Below are 21,067 nucleotides of genomic sequence, written 5' to 3'. Positions count from 1 at the left end.
CTGCCAAAGGGGGCAGTGTTGCAATCTACTGCAAAGATAGCCTGCAGAGTTCTGTCCTACTATCCAGGTCTGTACCCAAACAATTTGAACTTCTACTTTTAAAAATCCACCTCTCTAAAAACAAGTCTCTCACCGTTGCCGCCTGCTATAGACCACCCTCTGCCCCCAGCTGTGCTCTGGACACCATATGTGAACTGATTGCCCCCCATCTATCTGCAGAGCTCGTGCTGCTAGGCAACTTAAACTGGAACATGCTTAACAGCCCAGCCATCCTACAATCTAAACTTGATGCCCTCAATCTCACACAAATTATCAATGAACCTACCAGGTACCACCCCAAAGCCGTAAACACAGGAACCCTCATAGATATCATCCTAACCAACTTGCCCTCTAAATATACCTCTGCTGTTTTCAACCAAGATCTCAGCGATCACTGCCTTATTGCCTGCATCCGTAATGGGTCAGTGGTCAAACGACCTCCACTCATCACTGTCAAACGCTCCCTGAAACACTTCAGCGAGCAGGCCTTTTTAATCGACCTGGCAGGGGTATCCTGGAAGGATATTGATCTCATCCCGTCAGTAGAGGATGCCTGGTTATTTAAAAAAAAATGCCTTCTTCACCATCTTAAATAAGCATGTCCCATTCAATACATTTAGAACCAGGAATAGATATAGCCCTTGGTTCTCTCCAGACCTGACTGCCCTGAACCAACACAAAAACATCCTATGGCGTTCTGCATTAGCATCGAAAAGCCCCCGTGATATGCAACTTTTCAGGGAAGGTAGAAACCAATATACACAGGCAGTTAGAAAAGCCAAAGCTAGCTTTTTCAAGCAGAAATTTGCTTCCTGCAACACAAACTCAAAAAAGTTCTGGGACACTGTAAAGTCCATGGAGAATAAGAACACCTCCTCCCAGCTGCCCACTGCACTGAGGATAGGAAACACTGTCACCACCGATAAATCCACCATAATTGAGAATTTTAAAAAGCATTTTTCTATGGCTGGCCATGCTTTCCACCTGGCTACCCCTACCCCGGTCAACAGCACTGCACCCCCCACAGCAACTCGCCCAAGCCTTTCCCATTTCTCCCTGTCCCAAATCCAGTCAGCTGATGTTCTGAAAGAGCTGCAAAATCTGGACCCATACAAATCAATTTCTTTCTAAAATTATCTGCCAAAATTGTTGCAACCTCTATTACTAGCCTGCTCAACCTCTCTTTCGTGTCATCTGAGATTCCCAAAGATTGGAAAGCAGCTGCAGTCATCCCCCTCTTCAAAGGGGGGGGACACTCTTAACCCAAACTTCTACAGACCTATATCTATCCTACCCTGCCTTTCTAAGGTCTTCGAAAGCCAAGTCAACAAACAGATTCCCGACCATTTCCAATCCCACCATACCTTCTCCGCTATGCCATCTGGTTTCAGAGCTGGTCATGGGTGCACATCAGCCACGCTCAAGGTCCTAAACGATATCTTAACCGCCATCGTTAAGAAACAATACTGTGCAGCCGTATTCATTGACCTGGCCAAGGCTTTCGACTCTGTCAATCACCACATCCTCATTGGCAGACTCGATAGCCTTGGTTTCTCAAATGATTGCCTCGCCTGGTTCACCAACTACTTCTCTGATAGGGCCTCTGTCAGTCTCTATGGGGGTGCCACAGGGTTCAATTCCTGGACCGACTCTCTTCTCTGTATACATCAATGATGTTGCTCTTGCTGCTGGTGAGTCTCTGATCCACCTCTACGCAGACGACACCATTCTGTATACTTCTGGCCCTTCTTTGGACACTTGTTAACAACCCTCCAGATGAGCTTCAATGCCATACAACTCTCCTTCTGTGGCCTCCAACTGCTCTTAAATACAAGTAAAACTAATTAACTAACTTCAACCGATCCCTGCCTGCACCTACCCGCCCGTCCAACATCACTACTCTGGACGGTTCTGACTTAGAATATGTGGACAACTAAAAATACCTAGGTGTCTGGTTAGACTATAAACTCTCCTTCCAGACTCACATCAAACATCTCCAATCCAAAGTTAAATTGGCTTCCTATTTCGCAACAAAGCATCCTTCACTCATGCTGCCAAACATACCCTTGTAAAACGTGGTCCTTCTGTGGCTCAGTTGGTAGAGCATGGCGCTTGTAACGCCAGGGTAGTGGGTTCGATTCCCGGGACCACCCATACATAGAATGTATGCACACATGACTGTAAGTCGCTTTGGATAAAAGCGTCAGCTAAATGGCATATATTATATTAAAACTGACCATCCTACCGATCCTGGACTTCGGCGATGTCATTTACAAAATAGCCTCCAATACCGTACTCAATAAATTGGATGTAGTCTATCACAGTGCAATCCGTTTTGTCACCAACGCCCCATATACTACCCACCACTGCGACCTGTACGGTCTCGTTGGCTGGCCCTCGCTTCATACTCGTTGCCAAACCCACTGGCTCCAGGTCAACTACAAGACCCTGCTAGGTAAAGTCCCCCCTTATCTCAGCTCGCTGCTCACCATAGCAGCACCCACCTGTAGCATGCGCTCCAGCAGGTATATCTCTCTGGTCACGCCCAAAACCAATTCTTCCTTTGGCCGCCTCTCCTTCCAGTTCTCTGCTGCCAATGACTGGAACGAACTACAAAAATCTCTGAAATTGGAAACACTTATCTCCCACACTAGCTTTAAGCACCAGCTGTCAGAGCAGCTCACAGATTACTGCACCTGTACATAGCCCATCTATAATTTAGCCCAAACCACTACCTCTCCCCCTACTGTATTTATTTATTCATTTAGCTCCTTTGCACCCCAATATTTCTATCTCTACTTTGCACATTCGTCCACTGCAAATCTACCATTCCAGTGTTTTACTTGATATTTTGTATTTACTTTGCCGCCATGGCCTTTTTTTACCTTTACCTCTCTTATCTGTAGCTCAGTTGGTAGAGCATGGCGCTTGTAACGCCAGGGTAGTGGGTTCGATCCCCGGGACCACCCATACGTAGAATGTATGCACACATGACTGTAAGTCGCTTTGGATAAAAGCGTCTGCTAAATGGCATATATTATTATTATTATTATCTCACCTCATTTGCTCACATTGGATATAGACTTATTTTTCTACTATATTATTGACTGTATGTTTGTTAATTCCATGTGTAACTCTGTGTTGTTGTATGTGTCAACTGCTTTGCTTTATCTTGGCCATGTCGCAATTGTAAATGAGAACTTGTTCTCAACTTGCCTACCTGGTTAAATAAAGGTGAAATAAAATAAATAAAATCTTATTCGTTTTGTTCTATGAGATAATATCAGTCAGTTAACATTACCTTTATGAATTATGAAGCCTTTATGTGCATTTAAAAATAAAAAAAATCACACCACAATTCACAAAAAGTTACATTTGCTGAAAAAGTTTATAACATAAAACTAAATGTAGGGTGAGTATTGGTTAAGAGGGACACTTCAGCGTTGTAATGAATAGCTTTGAATGTGTACAATAACACAGCCACCAATCAATGCCTGTATGTTAGTAAGGAAGTATGTGATATTATTATTTTAATTTTTCGTAATACAAAAATCAACAACTTACATTGCTACATCAAACATGTCAAACAAAACAAAACACAGGTATTAACAAGAAAATACAAAAAATTTTTTTTTAATCTATCAAAATACCAAAAAATACTAAAAAATAAAAATTTCTCGTGCAATTGTATTCACTCTGAAAAAATCTCATTATTATGATTCAGGAAGATGTTATTCCTGCTATTATTCACCAGGGATAATGTCTTAACAAGATGATTAAATTAAATAAAAAATATGTGTAATTTTGGTAGAGAATTCTGAAATGTTTGTTTGTATATAAAGTATTTGGCAACAAGAATTTAAAAAAATCACAATAATTTCAATGGTCTTGTTATCATTGCAGTAGTAACATATTATATCCTTCATGTCAAAAACATGGGTAGTGTTCATAATGGTAAATAAGTATTCTGCAAGGTTTTCCCCAAATACTGACACAAATTTACATTCACGGAACAAGTGACTCAGATTCTCACTTTCTTTTTTAACAGATAATGCAGATATCATCAATACCCACATATTTGGACAACATAGAATTACATGGATCTATCATCTGTAGAATTTTAAAGTGTACTTCCTGAAATGTGTTTGGTATACAATATTTGTAGGAAGTATAGGAAAAGAAAAGGGTTCACAGTGGATGTGACGTGGGCGTGGTATCCCGTGTAAAAACACGTGTCTCTATAGGGTACTGAGGTAAATAATGTTAAGGTTATACAAAACGAACAAAGGATATTCAGTGCATCATTACAACATATTTGTAATGGGATGTAATTGTAAATCAAAATGACTGTAAGCGGTTTTCTTACTACTCTCACCTTTTTAGAATATTTACATTTTGAGAGTGTCCCAGTATGCCAATAGCCTAAAGTTACTGTCAAACTGGGACAGCCTGTTACTGTCAAACTGGAACACTCCCCTGGGCAATTTTAATGCAGAAAAAATATTTGGGGGAATTATTAAATAAATGTTCTCTTAACAGAAATCCATTTTCTAAATAGGATAAAATGTTAAATTTCATATTCCTAAAATCTGCAATCAGCTAGCTTGCTAGATAGAAAAAGCTAGCACAGCTGCATTTTACTCACCAACATATTACCTCACCAACAATTAAAACTAGCTATATTCCTAACTTGTACCCCCGCACATTGACTAAGTACTGTTACCCCCTGTATATAGAGTCATTATTGTAATTTGAATTTGTTACTTTTTGTATTTTAAAGTTTGACTAGTTTATTTAGTAAATATTTTCTTAACTCTTATTTTCATTAAAACTGCATTGTAGGTTAAGGGCTTGTAAGTAAACATTTCACTGTTGTATTCGGCGCATGTGACAAATACATTTAGATTTGATTTGATTTTGGTTGATTTTGCTGTATTTGACTCTGGTGACAATAAAACAGTCATTGAAATTGTGGAGGGGTAAGGTGTTTCTGGTTTCATTCTACAAAATTTCCATTAGAGTGTATTATTGAGAATGAGTATTATGTGTATTATTGAGAAGATTGAGTTAATTTAGTTTTATTTAAAAGCTATATAATTACATATAGGCTACATCATATAATTATAATCAAGTATGATCATAATAATAATAATAATAATGATAATAATACATGATGATTCTTAATGTTCCACCAAAATACATAAAGAATGTTTTAATACATAATTTAAGTTTATCGGTTGTTTTGAGCGCAGCATTATGCAGAAAAGTGTAGTTTTATTGTCTTTTACTTTTTGTTTTGTACACCAGCTTCAAACAACTGAAAATACAATTTTTTGGAATATGGAAAATATATTTAACTTTGGTTTAGATTTATAGAGGCTGCTGAGGGGAGGATAGCTTTTATTAATGTCTGGAACAGAGTGAATGTAATGGCATCAAACCTTGTGTTTGATGTATTTGATACCATTCCACCGATTCCGCTCCAGCCATTACCACTAGCCCGTCCTCCCAAAATAAGGTGCCACCAACTTCCTGTCATTTAGATGGTACAATGATTATCTACACTACACTTGCTTATTTTCACACATAAACTGACATTTGTATTGGTCACATGCGCCAAATACAACAGGTGTAGTAGACCTTACTGTGAAATGCTTACTGACAAGCCCTTAACCAACAATAAGGTTTTAATAAAAACAAGAGTTAAGAAAATGTTTACTAAATAAACTGAAGTAAACATTTTTTAAAGTTAAATATAAAATAACAATAACGAGGCTATATACAGGGGGCCCCGAATCAATGTGGGGGGTACACATTAGTCAGGAGCCATGGATTACAGGCAACATCCTCACTGAGCTAAAGGGTAGAGCTGCCGCTTTCAAGGAGCGGGACTCTAACCCTGAAGCTTATAAGAAATCCCGCTATGCTCTCCAATGAACCATCAAACAGGCAAAGCATCAAAATAGGACTAAGATTGAATTGTACTACACCAGCTCCAACGATCTTCGGATGTGGCAAGGCTTGCGAACTATTACAGACTACAAAGGGATGCACAGCTGCGAGCTGCCCAGTGACATGAGCCTACCAGACGAGCTAAATTACTTATATGCTCACTTCGAGGCAAGTAACACTGAAACATGCATGAGAGCATCAGCTGTTCCAGATGAGTGTGTGATCACGCTCTCCGTAGCCGATGTGAGTAAGACCTTTAAACAGGTCAACATTCACAAGGCCGCAAGGCCAGACGGATTACCAGGATGTGTACTCCGAGCATGCACTGACCAACTGGGAAGTGTCTTCACTGACATTTTAAACCTCTCCCTGACTCAGTCTGTAATACCATGATGTTTCAAGCAGACCACCATAGTCCCTGTGCCCAAGAACACAAAGGTAACCTGCCTAAATGACTACCGACCCGTAGCCCTCACGTCTGTAGCCATGAAGTGCTTTGAAAGGCTGGTCATGGCTCACATCAACACCATTATCCCAGAAAACCTAGACCCATTCCAATTTGCATACCACCCCAACAGATCCACAGATGATGCAATCTTTATTGCACTCAAAACTGCCCTTTCCCACATGGACAAAAGAAAACCTATGTGAGAATGCTTTTCATTGACTACAGCTCAACGTTCAACACCATAGTGCCCTCAAAGCTCATCACTCAGTTAAGGACCCTGGGACTAAACACATCCCTCTGCAACAGGATCCTGGACTTCCTGACGGGCCACCTTCAGGTGGTAAGGGTAGGTAACAACACATCCACCACGCTGATCCTCAACACGGGGGCCTCCTCAGGGGTGCATGCTCAGTCTCCTCCTGTACTCCCTGTACTCTCATTCATGACTGCACGGGCCAGGCACCACTCCAACACCATCATCAAGTTTGCCGATGATACAACTGTGGTAGGCCTGATCACCAACAACGATGAGACAGCCTATATGGAGGAGGTCAAAGACCTGGCCGTGTGGTGCCAGGACAACAACCCCTTGCTCAACGTGATCAAGACAAAATAGATAATTGTGGACTACGGGAAAAGGAGGACCAAGCACGCCCCCATTCTCATCGACAGGGCTGAAATGGAGCAGGTTGAGAGCTTCAAGTTCCTTGGTGTCCACATCAGCATCAAACTGTCATTGTCCAAACACACTATGACAGTCGTGAAGAGGGCACAACAAAGCCTATTCCCCTTCAGGAGACTGAAAAGATTTGGCATGGGTCCTCAGATCCTCAAAAGGTTCTACAGCTGCGCCATTGGGAGCATTGTGACTGGTTGCATCACTGCCTGGTATGGTAACTGCTCGGCCTCCGACCGCAAGGCACTACAGGGGTAGTGCATACGGCCCAGTACATCACTGGGGCCAAGCTTCCTGCCATCAAAGACCTCTATACCAGGGGGTTTCAGAGGAAGGCCCTAAAAATTGCCAAAGACTCCAGTCACCCTAGTCATGGACTGCTCCCTCTGCTACCGCATGGCAAGTGGTACCAGAGTCTAGGTCCAAAAGGCTTCTTACAGCTTCTACCCCCAGCCATAAGACTCCTGAACAGCTAATCAAAGGGCTACACAGACCCCTCTTTTACGCTGCTACTCTCTGTTTATTATCTGTGCATAGTCACTTTAACTTTACCTACATGTCACCTCAATTACCTTGACTAACCGGTGCCCCCGCATATTGACTCTGTACCTGTACCCCCTGTATATGGCCTCGCTATTGTTATTTTACTGCTGCTGTTTAATTATTTGTTACTTTTTTTTACTTTTTTTTTTACTTAACTCAACTTTTACTTATTTAAAGTCAAATTTTTTAAGTTTTAATTTAAATTGGACCTTTATTTAAACTAGGCAAGTCAGTTAAGAACAAATTCTTATTTACAATGATGGCCTACCCCGGCCAAACCTGGATGACGCTGGGCCAATTGTGCATCGCCCTATACGACACCCAATCACGGCCATATGTGATGCAGCCTAAATTCGAACCAAGGACGACATTGCACTGAGATGCAGTGCCTTAGACCGCTGTGCCACTCAGGAGCCCTTTTCATGTCGTCCACGATCATCTCCTTTGTCTTGATCAAGTTGAGCGCGAACTAATAGAATTTTAGCAACCAGGAAATGCCGGAGCGGTTACTACATAGTGCGTTTTTAAAGTAACGGTTAAGGTTAGGGGTAGGGACATCCCTAGTATCCAGGATAGCGCTTACCGAACATCTTTGCCAGAGGCTCGTCTACTTTTACGCGCATGCGCCATTCTCTGACTAAACGAAGAAACGAAGATGGCGTCAGCTCCTGGTGGGTTTCGTTAACGGTCTTTTATTATCTGATTTTGTACGAATACATTACTTATTGTTGCATATCAAAAGAAAGTTATATGTAATTCTGCATAGTTACACCATTTTTATTATCCAACATTCAAATATAATGCGAACGTTTAAATCTGTACAGTAGTCGGTAGCTAGCTATTAAGCTAGCTAACGTTGGTAGTTAGCCAGCCGAATTGACCAGTTTGGTGTATTGACCAGTTTACTACTGTAGCTAGCTTAGCTAGAATCTAGGGCAGTAGGCCCTAAGTAGCCACGATGCCGGGCGAAGGGTACAAATTCACCACATACGTTTATCTGCTTTGTTAATTCGTGCCTGTGCGTATGCAATTCCGTTGGTCATGCGGCCTTGCTAATCTGGCCGCACGTCGTTTCTTTGTCTGCAAATTGAAACGTGTGGCTAGTTTAAAAAAAAGAACGTTAGATACGGTAGTTATGCAAGCAAAGGCGGGATGTCCTCCACTACACAACGCCGGAAAACGGCCTCTAGTCGGACCTTGCTTAGAGGGAATTGCAGTTGTGCTTTTCTATTTTGAATTTGAAATACTTTCCATTGTGTGCCGTTGTTGGCAATGCAAAAGGTTTACACGGTATTATTGTCGAGCAGTTCCATCTCACGAGTCCCAAACTGAATTTGATACCAGGACTGTTGCTGAAAGTTAAGCCTAGGCTAGTAATTTATTTTGTTAATTTCTTTTAAAGATTACAGTTCCTACAACCAGGCCAGTGCCCAGCAGGGGTAAGTCTTTCTACATGGGTATTGGTGCTACCAGACTATTCAAATCAATGCAGTGGGATGGATGTTTTGTGTAATTTGGTAAATTCATTATGATTTACTAAGTCGCCAACATCAGAGATGGGTACTGTATGATTGAATGCTCTTGTGTCCCTGCAGGTATGGATCCTATGCTGCTCAGCCCTCACAGGCCTATGGACAATCTGCCCAGGTGAGTTTTATTAGAAGTAATTTATAAATTATTCAAACTGGAATCATGTTCAGTGACCCACATTATGCCCAGATCTCATGACATGTTTGCATACTGCTTGAACTAAAGCACAGGAAAACTTGTGCCTTGGGAAAGCAGACTTATTCTTCTATAGACTAATAGCTTATGGCCTTTTGTATTTCAACAGGGTTATAGCCAGCAAGCATATGGGTCCTATGCCCAACCAGCTGCAGCTGAGACTGGTTACCCTCAGGCAGCACCCTCTGCTGGTGGCTATACACAGCAGCAGTATGGTTCCTCCTATGGGCAACCAGCATCAGGTCAGTTCCAGAGAGACCAAAATGTTTGGTCAACTGTATTTTTTGGGGGGGGGAGTGAGAATTGTCCATCAAATGACTAACTATTGACCTCATGTAATGTGAACATTTTCTCCTCTATTGCTATCACGTTCCAGCTGGGAGTAAAACAGGTTTGACACAGATTCCCTTTCATGCATCTCCATCCATTTCAAGTCTTCAATGCCTTGATGGAGTGATCCATATAATATACTGTATTTAGAATCAAATGTAGTAGACTAGTAGACTAGATGAACCCTGGACATGCTAGATTTCTTTTACATTGTATGTAGTCATCCTGAATCATAATTGTAACAGACATGTTAGTGATAAAAGACGATAGATAAATAATATTATCAAGGGACTAACACTTATTCTAATACTCTTAATCACACAATGGTTTTCTGTGCCATAATATTCTTCATAAGTTCTCCTCATGGGCACTTTTGTTTTTGAAGTCCTGGGTATAGAGTGATCCAAATAAGCAACATATTGCTTCATTAATTTGGGTAGTTCAGCCTCTGGTCTAAAATCCCAAGTGTGTGCCTGGAATTATCCATCTAAAGCGTTTTAGTTAAACCATCTCCTCTTTGTCCACAGCTGGGTACCCTGCTGCCCAGCCCAGTGCCCATGCCTACTCCCAGCCCGCCGCGGGCTATGGAGCCAGTGGATATGAGAGCGCTGCTGCTGCTGCCCCCGCTGCCTCTCAGCCAACCTATGCATCCCAGCCAGGCTATGCAGCCCAGTCTGCCTACGCTGGCTACAGTCAACAGCCTGCCTCCACTGCACCTCAGAGGTAGGCTAACTAGTGTTACATTAAGAACTAAGGGTATATTACAAAGAAGGATCAAGGAGTTGGCCATCTAACTTGCAAAAATATTCATATAAGTTTATTTTATATAAAGTTGTTTGAAATGGACATGTTCTAATTGATTGAACAAACTAATATCTAAGTTTAGCTATTTTAATTAATCATAAAATCAGTAGTTATTTCTGGTTGCTGAACTAATTGATTTTGCTTTGTAGTAAATCCATCTGGGTGTAATGGAGGTCGTTGTGCAGTTAGTTACACAATATTTTGTTAATGATTGTTCACATTAGAAGACAAGTTGCAGCGGGTAACTTATAAGAACCACCTACTGTGAGGAGCGGTTTTTTTCTCCCCAATTTCGTGGTATCCAATTGGTAGTAGTTACAGTCTTGTCTCATCGCTGCAACTCCAGTACAGACTCGGGAGAGGCGTGCATCCTCTGAAACACAACCCAACCTAGCCGCACTGCTTCTTGACACAACGGACATCCAACCCGGAAGCCAGCCGCACCAATGTGTCGGAGGAAACACCATACATCGCCCCATGGGCCTCCCGGTCGCGGCCGGCTGCGACAGAGCCTGAGCTCGAATCTAGAATATTTTGTGGCACAGCTAGCACTGCGATGCAGTGCCTTAGACCACATCGCCACCCGGGAGAGATAGTTATGTAGCGCTCTTTGACCTGTTCAATCCCTGCCTGTCCCTAATCACTTTAGTTACAGTGCCAGCAGCCAGCCCGCTGGCTACAGCCAGAGCAGCTACTCTCAGCCAGGGGGATATGCCGCACCGCAGAGTGGGTACCAGGCCCAGCAGGGAGGCTATGGGCAGCAGCAGAGTGGATACCAGCAGCAGCAGCCCCCACCGCAGCAACAGGCTCCTGCTGCGGGCTATCCCCCTCAGGCCTCGGGTTCCTATGGGCAGCCTGCAGCCAGCCAGTATGGACAACAGAGCGGACCTCAAAGTGGTTACAACCAGTCAAGCCATTATAGTAAGAGCATCAGTCGCCTGCTATTTCAACCCCCATGCCTACCTGCTATTTATTGTCATAGTCATGTGAATTTTCCCTCCTTTTCCCCTAACCTTGTTATGCTATTCTGTAGATAACTATGGGCAGGAGGGCAGAGGCAGCTCTGGCTACTCTGGCTCTGAGCCTGCTGGGTTCCCAGGGTCAGGGGAGAGCCGTGGTCCTCCCAGGGATGGCTATGACAGGGGCGGCATGATGCACGGTGGCCGGGGCCGTGGGGGCATGGGCCGTGGAGGCATGGGGTAAGTGAGACTCCTTATTGCTTAACTTAACCTCCATCCACTCTTACAAGTGCTTCGTCAAGGCAGAGCAGGGCTGAGTCTGAAGTTTCCCTAAAACCTAAGTTGGGCCCCTGAGATATAACCCTATAAAAGGATGACAGACAACAAATTTATTAGTGGGGGAAGTCAAACTGTTCACTTTTGTGTAAAATTAAAGATATAATGCCTACAGAAAGTTAGATGAAGGGACCCTCTATAAATGAGTACTAACTCTCAGCCCTGCCATAGTGGCCAAAGGTAAGAAGGGAATATGTTTTCATGAATCAAAGAGTTGGGACTGACGTGTGAACAGAGAGCTGGACTCAAACTATTCAATCGGATATCCTTTGTTGCTGTACCGCAGCATATCATCCATAGCATTGATTATGGTAAATCTATTCACAAGGCTTCACAGGGTCACTGCTGTGGGCACACCTCACCTTCTAAAATTATTGCTTTGATGTTATATACATTTTAAGATGGTTTAAGAACGTATAATTTTCATGGGTATTTATTCCATCCTCTGGTTTTCCTTTTAAAAAGCTGATCCAGAAGGTACAGTATTTGAGAGTATGCACTATGGAAGGTTAAATTAAATTAACTGATGATTTTAGGTTTTGGCTTGTTGACTATTGTTTATATAAAGGTATTATTTCACATTAATATATGACTTGCTTCTTCAGACCACAAAGTTCTTATCTTTAAGCTTGTAAACCTTTGCAATAAAATACAATATTTTTTCACATTGGTGTTGGGAGGTGTGCCCCTTTCTGTCCAATGAGGTAATTTCTGGACAACATTTCTGGCCATTTAAGGGACCGTTTTTGGCTCATGACCCGTGAGGAAGGTCTTTTAAAATAACTTTTTGTTTAATAAGCAAGATGCTTTGATTATTTATTCTAATACATTTTTTTGCATATTAAGTTGAGGTCAATGCACATTTGAGGATTTTTGTTTGTTGGGAAAACCGATAAAATACATTTCTTCAGGGCACATCCATGCAGAACCAAAGTTATCCCCCTTATAGGTTGTTGGTACTGTATTTGCCACCTGTAGCCTTTCATGTTTAGTTAACGCTTTCTCAGCATTATGATAGGACCTCGAGAGTTTGAGTCGATTGAGTATCAGACGGCTCAAGGTAATATTCCTGTAATAAGAAAAAACGGATCACATGTTCACTAGGTCACACCAGACTCCTATCGTGTTCAATTGTGTTTTGCCCTAGGCTTATATTACAGTAATAGGTTATTCAGTACATGGCTGTGTGTGTGCCCTAAAAGGATCATCAAAGTGAATAATACTGCTCTGCCAACAGCACAATATTTGATTAATTACATGTCACATTTTTTTAACCTCAATTAGATAATGTTATTGAATTAGCCCTGTTTTTAGAGTTTAAAGTATATATCACAACCCTAGCTCTCAGCTGACATTGGTTAAAGTAGTCTAGAAATGTAGCTTCTCATCCATATGTTACTCATTCATTTACTTTCATACAGGATAGTTTTTTGTTCAAAATGTTTTGGGTCCGGTTTCCCAGACTCAGATTCAGCCTAGTCTCCTGAAAAGAATGCTGAGAATGCTTTTTAGCCTTTGGACTAGGCTTAATCTGTCTGGAAAACCACCCCCTTATGTGTGTTTTTGAAATGTGTTTTGGATTACAAATGTTTTGTTTAATCAAATGAACACCTTTTTTAACATGCTTTGTCACATTTACGCTACAGGTAACACAGTGAGAGCCATGTAAACCCAGCTTTATTCTATAAAGTGCCTGTACTCACTAAAGAGCCAGCATCTTAAACAACAAAGGGGTTAAACAACAGAGATTTGGGTTCTGCCTTAAATCCAAGAGATGAGAATGGTGCTGTCTAAAGCGTGCTGGGAAACTCAAATTATACTATACAAATGTAACTTATTACTTTTACAGCTTAACATTGTAACTTGGTCAAATTAAATTCTGTATTAGAATTGTGTAACTTCAAATCATCTTTGTAAAATGTACATGGATTTATTTTTATTTTTTTCCTCCCCAAGGTGGCTATCACCTGTTTGTAATATTTCAGATCCATTGCATTTGACCACTTAAATAAAGAAATGTTTTTTTTAGCTGGTTGCTTCAGCTGTAAAGTGGACATACATTTACAGTTAAATATGTGATCTTCTAAGCATTGTATTATCTCCAGGCTAGACATTTTGCCTTTACTTGTCTACATATGGAATGCATCTGAAATCGTTTTCCTTTGTAACAAATACCTGGGATTCTGTCCCATATTTCCCAAACGTAACAGATTTAGCACCCCTGGCTACCTCCAAACTATCCAGTACCTGCTATTGAATGCTGTCATTAAGAAGCCATTTAGTAAAGGAGTCATGCCACGTAGTTGCTGTTAATACCTTAATTCCCAATTCACTGGATTGCATAGACTGTATAGGCATGTTGGGGGGGGTTGTTAAATGAGCTAGTCAGAACTGTGTCCGTCAACCTCCCCAAACGAGCCACGAGGCTCCAGACATGGAAGTGGCTGATAAAAGGGAAATCGCCTTCATATCTCCATTTATTCCCCCATAGCGTCGCCGGAGACAGAGGTGGCTTCAATAAGCCTGGTGGTAAGTTAACGAGTATTACACTGGCTAGTCCACTCCAGACCTTTACCTACTAGAGCATGTACGCTCTGAGCATTTACCTAAGCCCTTTCATTACGTGTGTGTGTGTAGCGTTTTTTTGGGTAGCCAAATATCTATATAGGTGGCTATTAGGATGGATGGAAATAGAGGAAAGGGGTACTTTTAATTCATTTTGGTTTATCACTCACTGCTTAAGGTAACCTTGAAAAGCAAGGTACTTATTTTACAATGACAAGTTAATGACAAATGCCTGCTGCTAAGAAACGTTTCGGGTTTGGAAAAATGGTTTTGCATTTACAATTTCATGGAGCAAACTCCTGGTATTTTTTTGGGACTGTGGTGGCATAAGAACTTTTCTTATGGCACACATTTTTATACGGAAGGGTCTGAGGTTTTATTTTACATCATTATTAATATACACTCAGTTGCCAGTTTATTAGGTACGCCCCTTTGCCTCCAGAAATGCCTGTATTCTTCGGGCCAGGGAAACTTTGCTCAGTATCAAGGGACCCAATGTGTGCCAGGAAAACATTCACAACTGGCACAAGCATGTACTCTTGACGGCAGGCAGGCTGGGGCTATGGACTCATGTTGATTTACACACAATCCTGACTGCCATTAGCATGATTCAACAGGAACTGGGTTTGGTCAGACCTGGCAATGTGTGGTCGTCTCCTGCTATAGCCCAGCCGTGACAAGGACTCACTAGTTGTGTGTTCCAAGATGCTGTTCTGCAAACCACTGTTGTACTGGGTTATTTGCCTGTTTGTGGCATGCCTGTCAGCTTGCATGATTCTTGCCATTCTCCTTCGACCTCAACAAGCTGTTTTTGCTCATGTGACTGCCGCCAATGTTTGTTTAGTTGTCATACCAATTTCGGTAAACCCTAGACACTGGTGCGTGAAAAGCCCAATATGCCGGCCGTTTCTGAGGTGCCGGTGCACCTGACACCTATGATCATACCACGGTCAGTCTCTTAAGTCACTCGTTTTGCACATTTCTAACGTTCAACCGAGCAGTAACTGAATTGCTCTTTGCTTTATATAGCAAGCTACGGCCACGTGACTCACTGTCTTGTAGGAGCAAACCATTTTTGTGAATGGGGCGGACTCCTAATATACTGGTTACTGAGTCTTCCACTTAAGAGGGGAACATGGTTTACCACAGTACCATTTTCAATTTTCCCAAATGTCTGACACCTGTGTTTTTGGAGGAGTGTGTCTGGGTTGTCACTTCAAATTCTCTTAAGCAGTGGACTTGAGTGGCACAAACTGACTTTTCTTTGCCTTTTTCTCTACCTTGCCTGGTGGACAACAGGACCCATGAACAACGGGGCAGAGCGTGACATGGGTAAGTAGACACTAACTGACCATCAAACTTTCAGCATTTATCTTACTGATTTGGCAGTATTGCATCCACCTGAAAGCCTTTGTTGCGTTCATCTTGAAGTGGCTTTGCCTAATGGCGTATGCTATGAATCTGACATGAAGGACAGTATAGTGGCAGTGTGTTCAGGCTTGTTTTAAACAGTAGTTCTGTCTGTTCAGGGCGCCCTGAGGAGCAGGATGACTCTGAGAACAGCACCATCTACATCACAGGACTCACGGAAAGCGCAACTCTGGAGGAGATGGCTGTTTTCTTCAAACACCCTGGACCTATAAGGGTGAGGATATGCTCTGAAACTAAATAATTTCAATTTAAACCTGTATTAGGTCTCATACATTCCATTTGTTCCCCTGTATTCACCTAGCATCGGTATACCTCAACTGCTAAATTGTTGCCACAAATGTGTCTCTTTAAAACTCAACATTTTTCGCATAGTCAACTTACACACACACTTACCCCACCAGACATGTCACCAGGGGTCTTTTCACAGTCCCCAGGTCCGGAACAAATTCAATGAAACGTATAGTATTATAGAGAGCCATGGGTGCATGCAACTCCCTATCATATAACACAAGTGAACAGAACCTGGTTTCAAAAAACAGGAACACCTCACAGCACAATGCCTCTCCCATACTTGTTGTGTGTATGTACACATACACTACATGTTAATGTTTTTAAATGTATGTAAATTCTTCTGTCTCTTGTCTTTTCGTTGTGTTCAGACAAAAGTAAGACTAGATGTTGCAAATGGATCCTAATAAATTAAAACCACACTTTTTTTTTTAAATTAAAAAAGTATAATTTGAGATGGAAAAACAGTGAAAATTACAATTACTGACGCAAGGTACATGTCCGGGGGCCCCGATTGGGGTCCCCATTGGATGTTAAATAATATTTAAGCAAAATGCATAGAATTGTAGAAAATTCTTTCACACTACAGAATTCTCAGTTCCACGGAGAAATGTATAGAACTGCAGGAAATTGTCTAAGAAAAGGCACATTTTGCTCTCGGCTGCCAATTCCGGACAGATTCAAGTTGTGCCCTGCCCCTTTCACAACCGTTGTGCCCTGCCCCTTTCACAACCGTTGTGCCCTGCCCCTTTCACAACCGTTGCGCCCTGCCCCTTTCACAACCGTTGCGCCCTGCCCCTTTCACAACCGTTGCGCCCTGCCCCTTTCACAACCGTTGCGCCCTGCCCCTTTCACAACCGTTGCGCCCTGCCCCTTTCACAACCGTTGCGCCCTGCCCCTTTCACAACCGTTGCGCCCTGCCCCTTTCACAACCGTTGCGCCCTGCCCCTTTCACAACCGTTGCGCCCTGCCCCTTTCACAACCGTTGCGCCCTGCCCCTTTCACAACCGTTGCGCCCTGCCCCTTTCACAACCGTTGCGCCCTGCCCCTTTCACAACCGTTGCGCCCTGCCCCTTTCACAACCGTTGTGCCCTGCCCCTTTCACAACCGTTGCGCCCTGCCCCTTTCACAACCGTTGCGCCCTGCCCCTTTCACAACCGTTGCGCCCTGCCCCTTTCACAACCGTTGCGCCCTGCCCCTTTCACAACTGTTGCCGCCACGGCATTAATAAATAGGGGAAACACGGCATTCCTTTAGTCTTTCCCAAAGAATGCTTTTATAAATGGCGACTGCTAATCTCTTGTATTGTTCTCATTTTAATTGGAGGATTGAACAGTTAAAGAAATGCTATACAAAATTAAAATACAGCTGCAGATAGTTGTCAATGGTGTGGTAGTTTGACTTGAGTGATTCATTCCTCTGTTAATGTTCAGATGAACCGGAGGTTGGGCAAGCCTGCCATCAACATCTACACAGACAATGATTCAGGGAAGCCTAAGGGAGACGCCACTCTGTCCTACGAGGAGCCCGTCTGTGCCAAAGCTGCTGTGGAGTACTTCGATGGTTAGTCTCACTGGCCCCGTTAAACCTACATCAGCCTATTCTCAGATGTTACCCTTGAACTGTCCAGATTAATGCATAAATGTACTGTAGAATACAAGAAATGACCAGTAACCCAAGCCTCTCTCTCCATTTTCTATTTATTCCTGTTTCCTTCTGTTCATGATCTCCACAGGGAAAGAGTACCAGGGAAAGAGGCTGAAGGTGTCAATGGCTCGCCGTAAGCCCATGATGGGTGGGATGAGAGGGGGCATGCCCATGAGGGGTGACATGATGGGCCGTGGAGGACCTGGAGGTAAATGTCTAACTTTCTTTTGTGGGACCTATATTTTCAGTTTTGATACAAGAAGGTATTGTCCCACGTTGCCATGACCATTTAAGTGAAATACTGAAACTACCTCTGGTGTGTGGTGTTAGGCATGATGGGCCGTGGAGGGGAGCGTGGAGGTTTTGTCCCACGAGGAGGACCACGTGGCATGGGCAGAGGTGGACCAGGGGGCCCGGGTGGCAACATACAGCAGAGAGCTGGAGACTGGGAGTGCCCCAGCCAGTAAGTACCTCAAGAAAAATGTATTTTCCCTTTCCCCTTTTTTAAATGTACAGTTTTTGTGTATACCGTGTACTGACTGAGTGGTCGTCTCTCAGGGGCTGTGGCAACCAGAACTTTTCCTGGAGGATGGAGTGTAACCAGTGCAAAGCTCCCAAACCAGAGGGCTTTGGGCCCCCTTCAGGTATGCCTCTCACCGGCACAGCAGCGCTATTGTCAGGGCCTGATTCATAACTAGACAGGAATCATTAAGTGTTATTTGAGAAACACAGGCTGATTCCTATTTCATATATCTTAATGCTTGAAATGTAAACAGACAAATCAAACCGGTTTATCACCTTGACTTCTGGTCCATGCTTAGCAGTTGTACTTGATTCGTGTCAACTCTGGGGAAACATGAAATCATCTATGTGCAGCAGTCAGCTCACTGTAATGAAACGCTTTGGCATTGGAGGACTTGTTCTATGTTCACTTGGAATGCCACTTATGTTCAGTAGTCATATTTCCGTCCCTGTGAAGTACTCCATGATATGGAGTTCAGTTGTCTTTGGATGTTTGGAATTTCCTGGTACTATCATTACCAGCAGCCCAAATTATATCAACAGCGATCTACACTGTGTAGCATACAATATGTCTACAATAGTCTGTGGTGGCAAGCTAAACTGGGCCTTGTGTGGTTTTGTTCAGGTGGTGAGCGAGGCAGGGGTGGCATGGGGATGCGTGGGGGCAGAGGGATGGACCGTGGCGGACCAGGAGGGCCCGGTGGTCCTGGCGGCTTCCGTGGAGGATGGGGAGGTGACCGTGGCGGTGGCTTCAGAGGGCGTGGTGGAATGGACAGAGGGGGATTCCGAGGGGGTAGCAGGGGAGGACCACCGATGGACAGAGGAAGAGGAATGGGGAGAGGAGGAATGGGTGGGCCCCCAGGCAAGATGGATATGAGGTAAGGGGATATGTTGGACTGCTTTCATCATACTCAAATATTATTTGCTTACTTAATTTAGTGTCGAACAAACATGCATTGTTTTTTCCTCATAGGGACCATCGCCAGGAACGCAGAGACCGACCCTACTAAAAGAAAGCAATGTTCCATCTGACGCAGGATTAGATTTTTAAAATGAAAATTTTAATTTATGATTCCATATTATAAATGGTTATATAACTGCTTTTGTAATACTCTGCAGTTTCATTATACTCCTAGTTAAATGTTTTGTTTTTAGTTTTGTTTACCCTTGGTTCAGTTATTTTGACTTGTGCATGTTTATTTTTGCATTTCTTAGATGTACAGACTGATTTTTTTTGGACAGTGTATTGTAAAACACGACACGTTTATTTTTTAATTGTAATTGCTTTTCCTTCCCACAGTTGTGTAATGAACAATTTTGAAAATAAAATTTCCACTCCTATTTGATGCTAAGAGAAGTTCAGATCCATTGCTGTTATGAGGCATCGTGATTGGTTGACTGTTTGCGTGTACATTGAACTGTTCTAGAGTGGTAGGAATTATACAGTATTTGACAGCTCTGCTCCTTCAGCGGGTTTCTCTTAATGAATTGTCCACAAGGAGGCACTATGTAGTCTGCAGCTTTGCAACAATACCAGCATGATAGATTCATCCATTTTTCCAAGAACTTTGCTAAAGATATAGAGAAGTCCTCTGACAGCCACTAAGCCATAGAGGATATATAACTGGTCTGTGACACTTCATGTTGCATTTGTAATCATATACAGTGCATTCGGAAAGTATTTGGACCCCTTTCTCCATATTTTGATGACATTACAGCCTTATTCTAAAATGGATTAAATAAATACAAATATCTACACAGAATAGCAATACATTTTACATTACATTTAAGTCATTTAGCAGACGCTCTTATCCAGAGCGACTTACAAATTGGTGCATTCACCTTATGACATCCAGTGGAACAGCCACTTTTCAATAGTGCATCTAAATCTTTTAAGGGGGGGGTGAGAAGGATTACTTTATCCTATCCTAGGTATTCCTTAAAGAGGTGGGGTTTCAGGTGTTTCCGGAAGGTGGTGATTGACTCCGCTGTCCTGGCGTCATGAGGGAGTTTGTTCCACCATTGGGGAGCCAGAGCAGCGAACAGTTTTGACTGGGCTGAGCGGGAACTGTACTTCCTCAGTGGTAGGGAGGCGAGCAGGCCAGAGGTGGATGAACGCAGTGCCCTTGTTTGGGTGTAGGGCCTGATCAGAGCCTGGAGGTACTGAGGTGCCGTTCCCCTCACAGCTCCGTAGGCAAGCACCATGGTCTTGTAGCGGATGCGAGCTTCAACTGGAAGCCAGTGGAGAGAGCGGAGGAGCGGGGTGACGTGAGAGAACTTGGGAAGGTTGAACACCAGACGGGCTGCGGCGTTCTGGATGAGTTGTAGGGGTTTAATGGCACAGGCAGGAGCCCAGCCAACAGCGAGTTGCAGTAATCCAGACGGGAGATGACAAGTGCCTGGATTACGACCTGCGCCGCTTCCTGTGTGAGGCAGGGTCGTACTCTGCGGATGTTGTAGAGCATGAACCTACAGGAACGGGCCACCGCCTTGATGTTAGTTGAGAACGACAGGGTGTTGTCCAGGATCACGCCAAGGTTCTTAGCGCTCTGGGAGGAGGACACAATGGAGTTGTCAACCGTGATGGCGAGATCATGGAATGGGCAGTCCTTCCCGGGAGGAAGAGCAGCTCCGTCTTGCCGAGGTTCAGCTTGAGGTGGTGATCCGTCATCCACACTGATATGTCTGCCAGACATGCAGAGATGTGATTCGCCACCTGGTCATCAGAAGGGGGAAAGGAGAAGATTAATTGTGTGTCGTCTGCATAGCAATGATAGGAGAGACCATGTGAGGTTATGACAG

The 21,067-nt window shown here is 43.2% G+C and overlaps 1 protein-coding gene across 4 annotated transcripts; it reads left to right on the top strand.

Moving 5' to 3' along the window:
* Nucleotides 1-8,109: 8,109 nt before the first annotated feature.
* LOC118358394 (RNA-binding protein EWS-like) lies at nt 8,110-19,606 on the top strand. 4 transcript variants are annotated; one of them, XM_035736179.2, is made up of 17 exons: nt 8,110-8,329; nt 9,061-9,097; nt 9,254-9,305; nt 9,493-9,625; nt 9,760-9,774; nt 10,241-10,436; nt 11,173-11,438; nt 11,551-11,716; nt 14,304-14,341; nt 15,677-15,709; nt 15,907-16,022; nt 17,530-17,659; nt 17,832-17,951; nt 18,074-18,206; nt 18,302-18,387; nt 18,891-19,143; nt 19,239-19,606. In XM_035736179.2, exons 1-17 carry the CDS (start codon nt 8,314-8,316, stop codon nt 19,273-19,275), a joined length of 1,827 nt encoding a protein of 608 aa, XP_035592072.1. In that variant the 5' UTR covers nt 8,110-8,313; the 3' UTR covers nt 19,276-19,606. The 4 variants fall into 4 exon arrangements, with proteins under 4 accessions (XP_035592072.1, XP_035592071.1, XP_035592074.1 ...); XM_035736178.2 differs by having other exon boundaries at nt 8,114-8,329; nt 11,167-11,438; XM_035736181.2 differs by lacking the exon at nt 9,760-9,774 and having other exon boundaries at nt 8,118-8,329.
* Nucleotides 19,607-21,067: the final 1,461 nt, after the last annotated feature.

The sequence above is a fragment of the Oncorhynchus keta genome, chromosome 25 (genome assembly GCF_023373465.1).
Source record: "Oncorhynchus keta strain PuntledgeMale-10-30-2019 chromosome 25, Oket_V2, whole genome shotgun sequence".
Lineage (NCBI taxonomy): Eukaryota > Metazoa > Chordata > Actinopteri > Salmoniformes > Salmonidae > Oncorhynchus > Oncorhynchus keta.
This window is presented reverse-complemented; position numbering and strand designations above follow the sequence as displayed.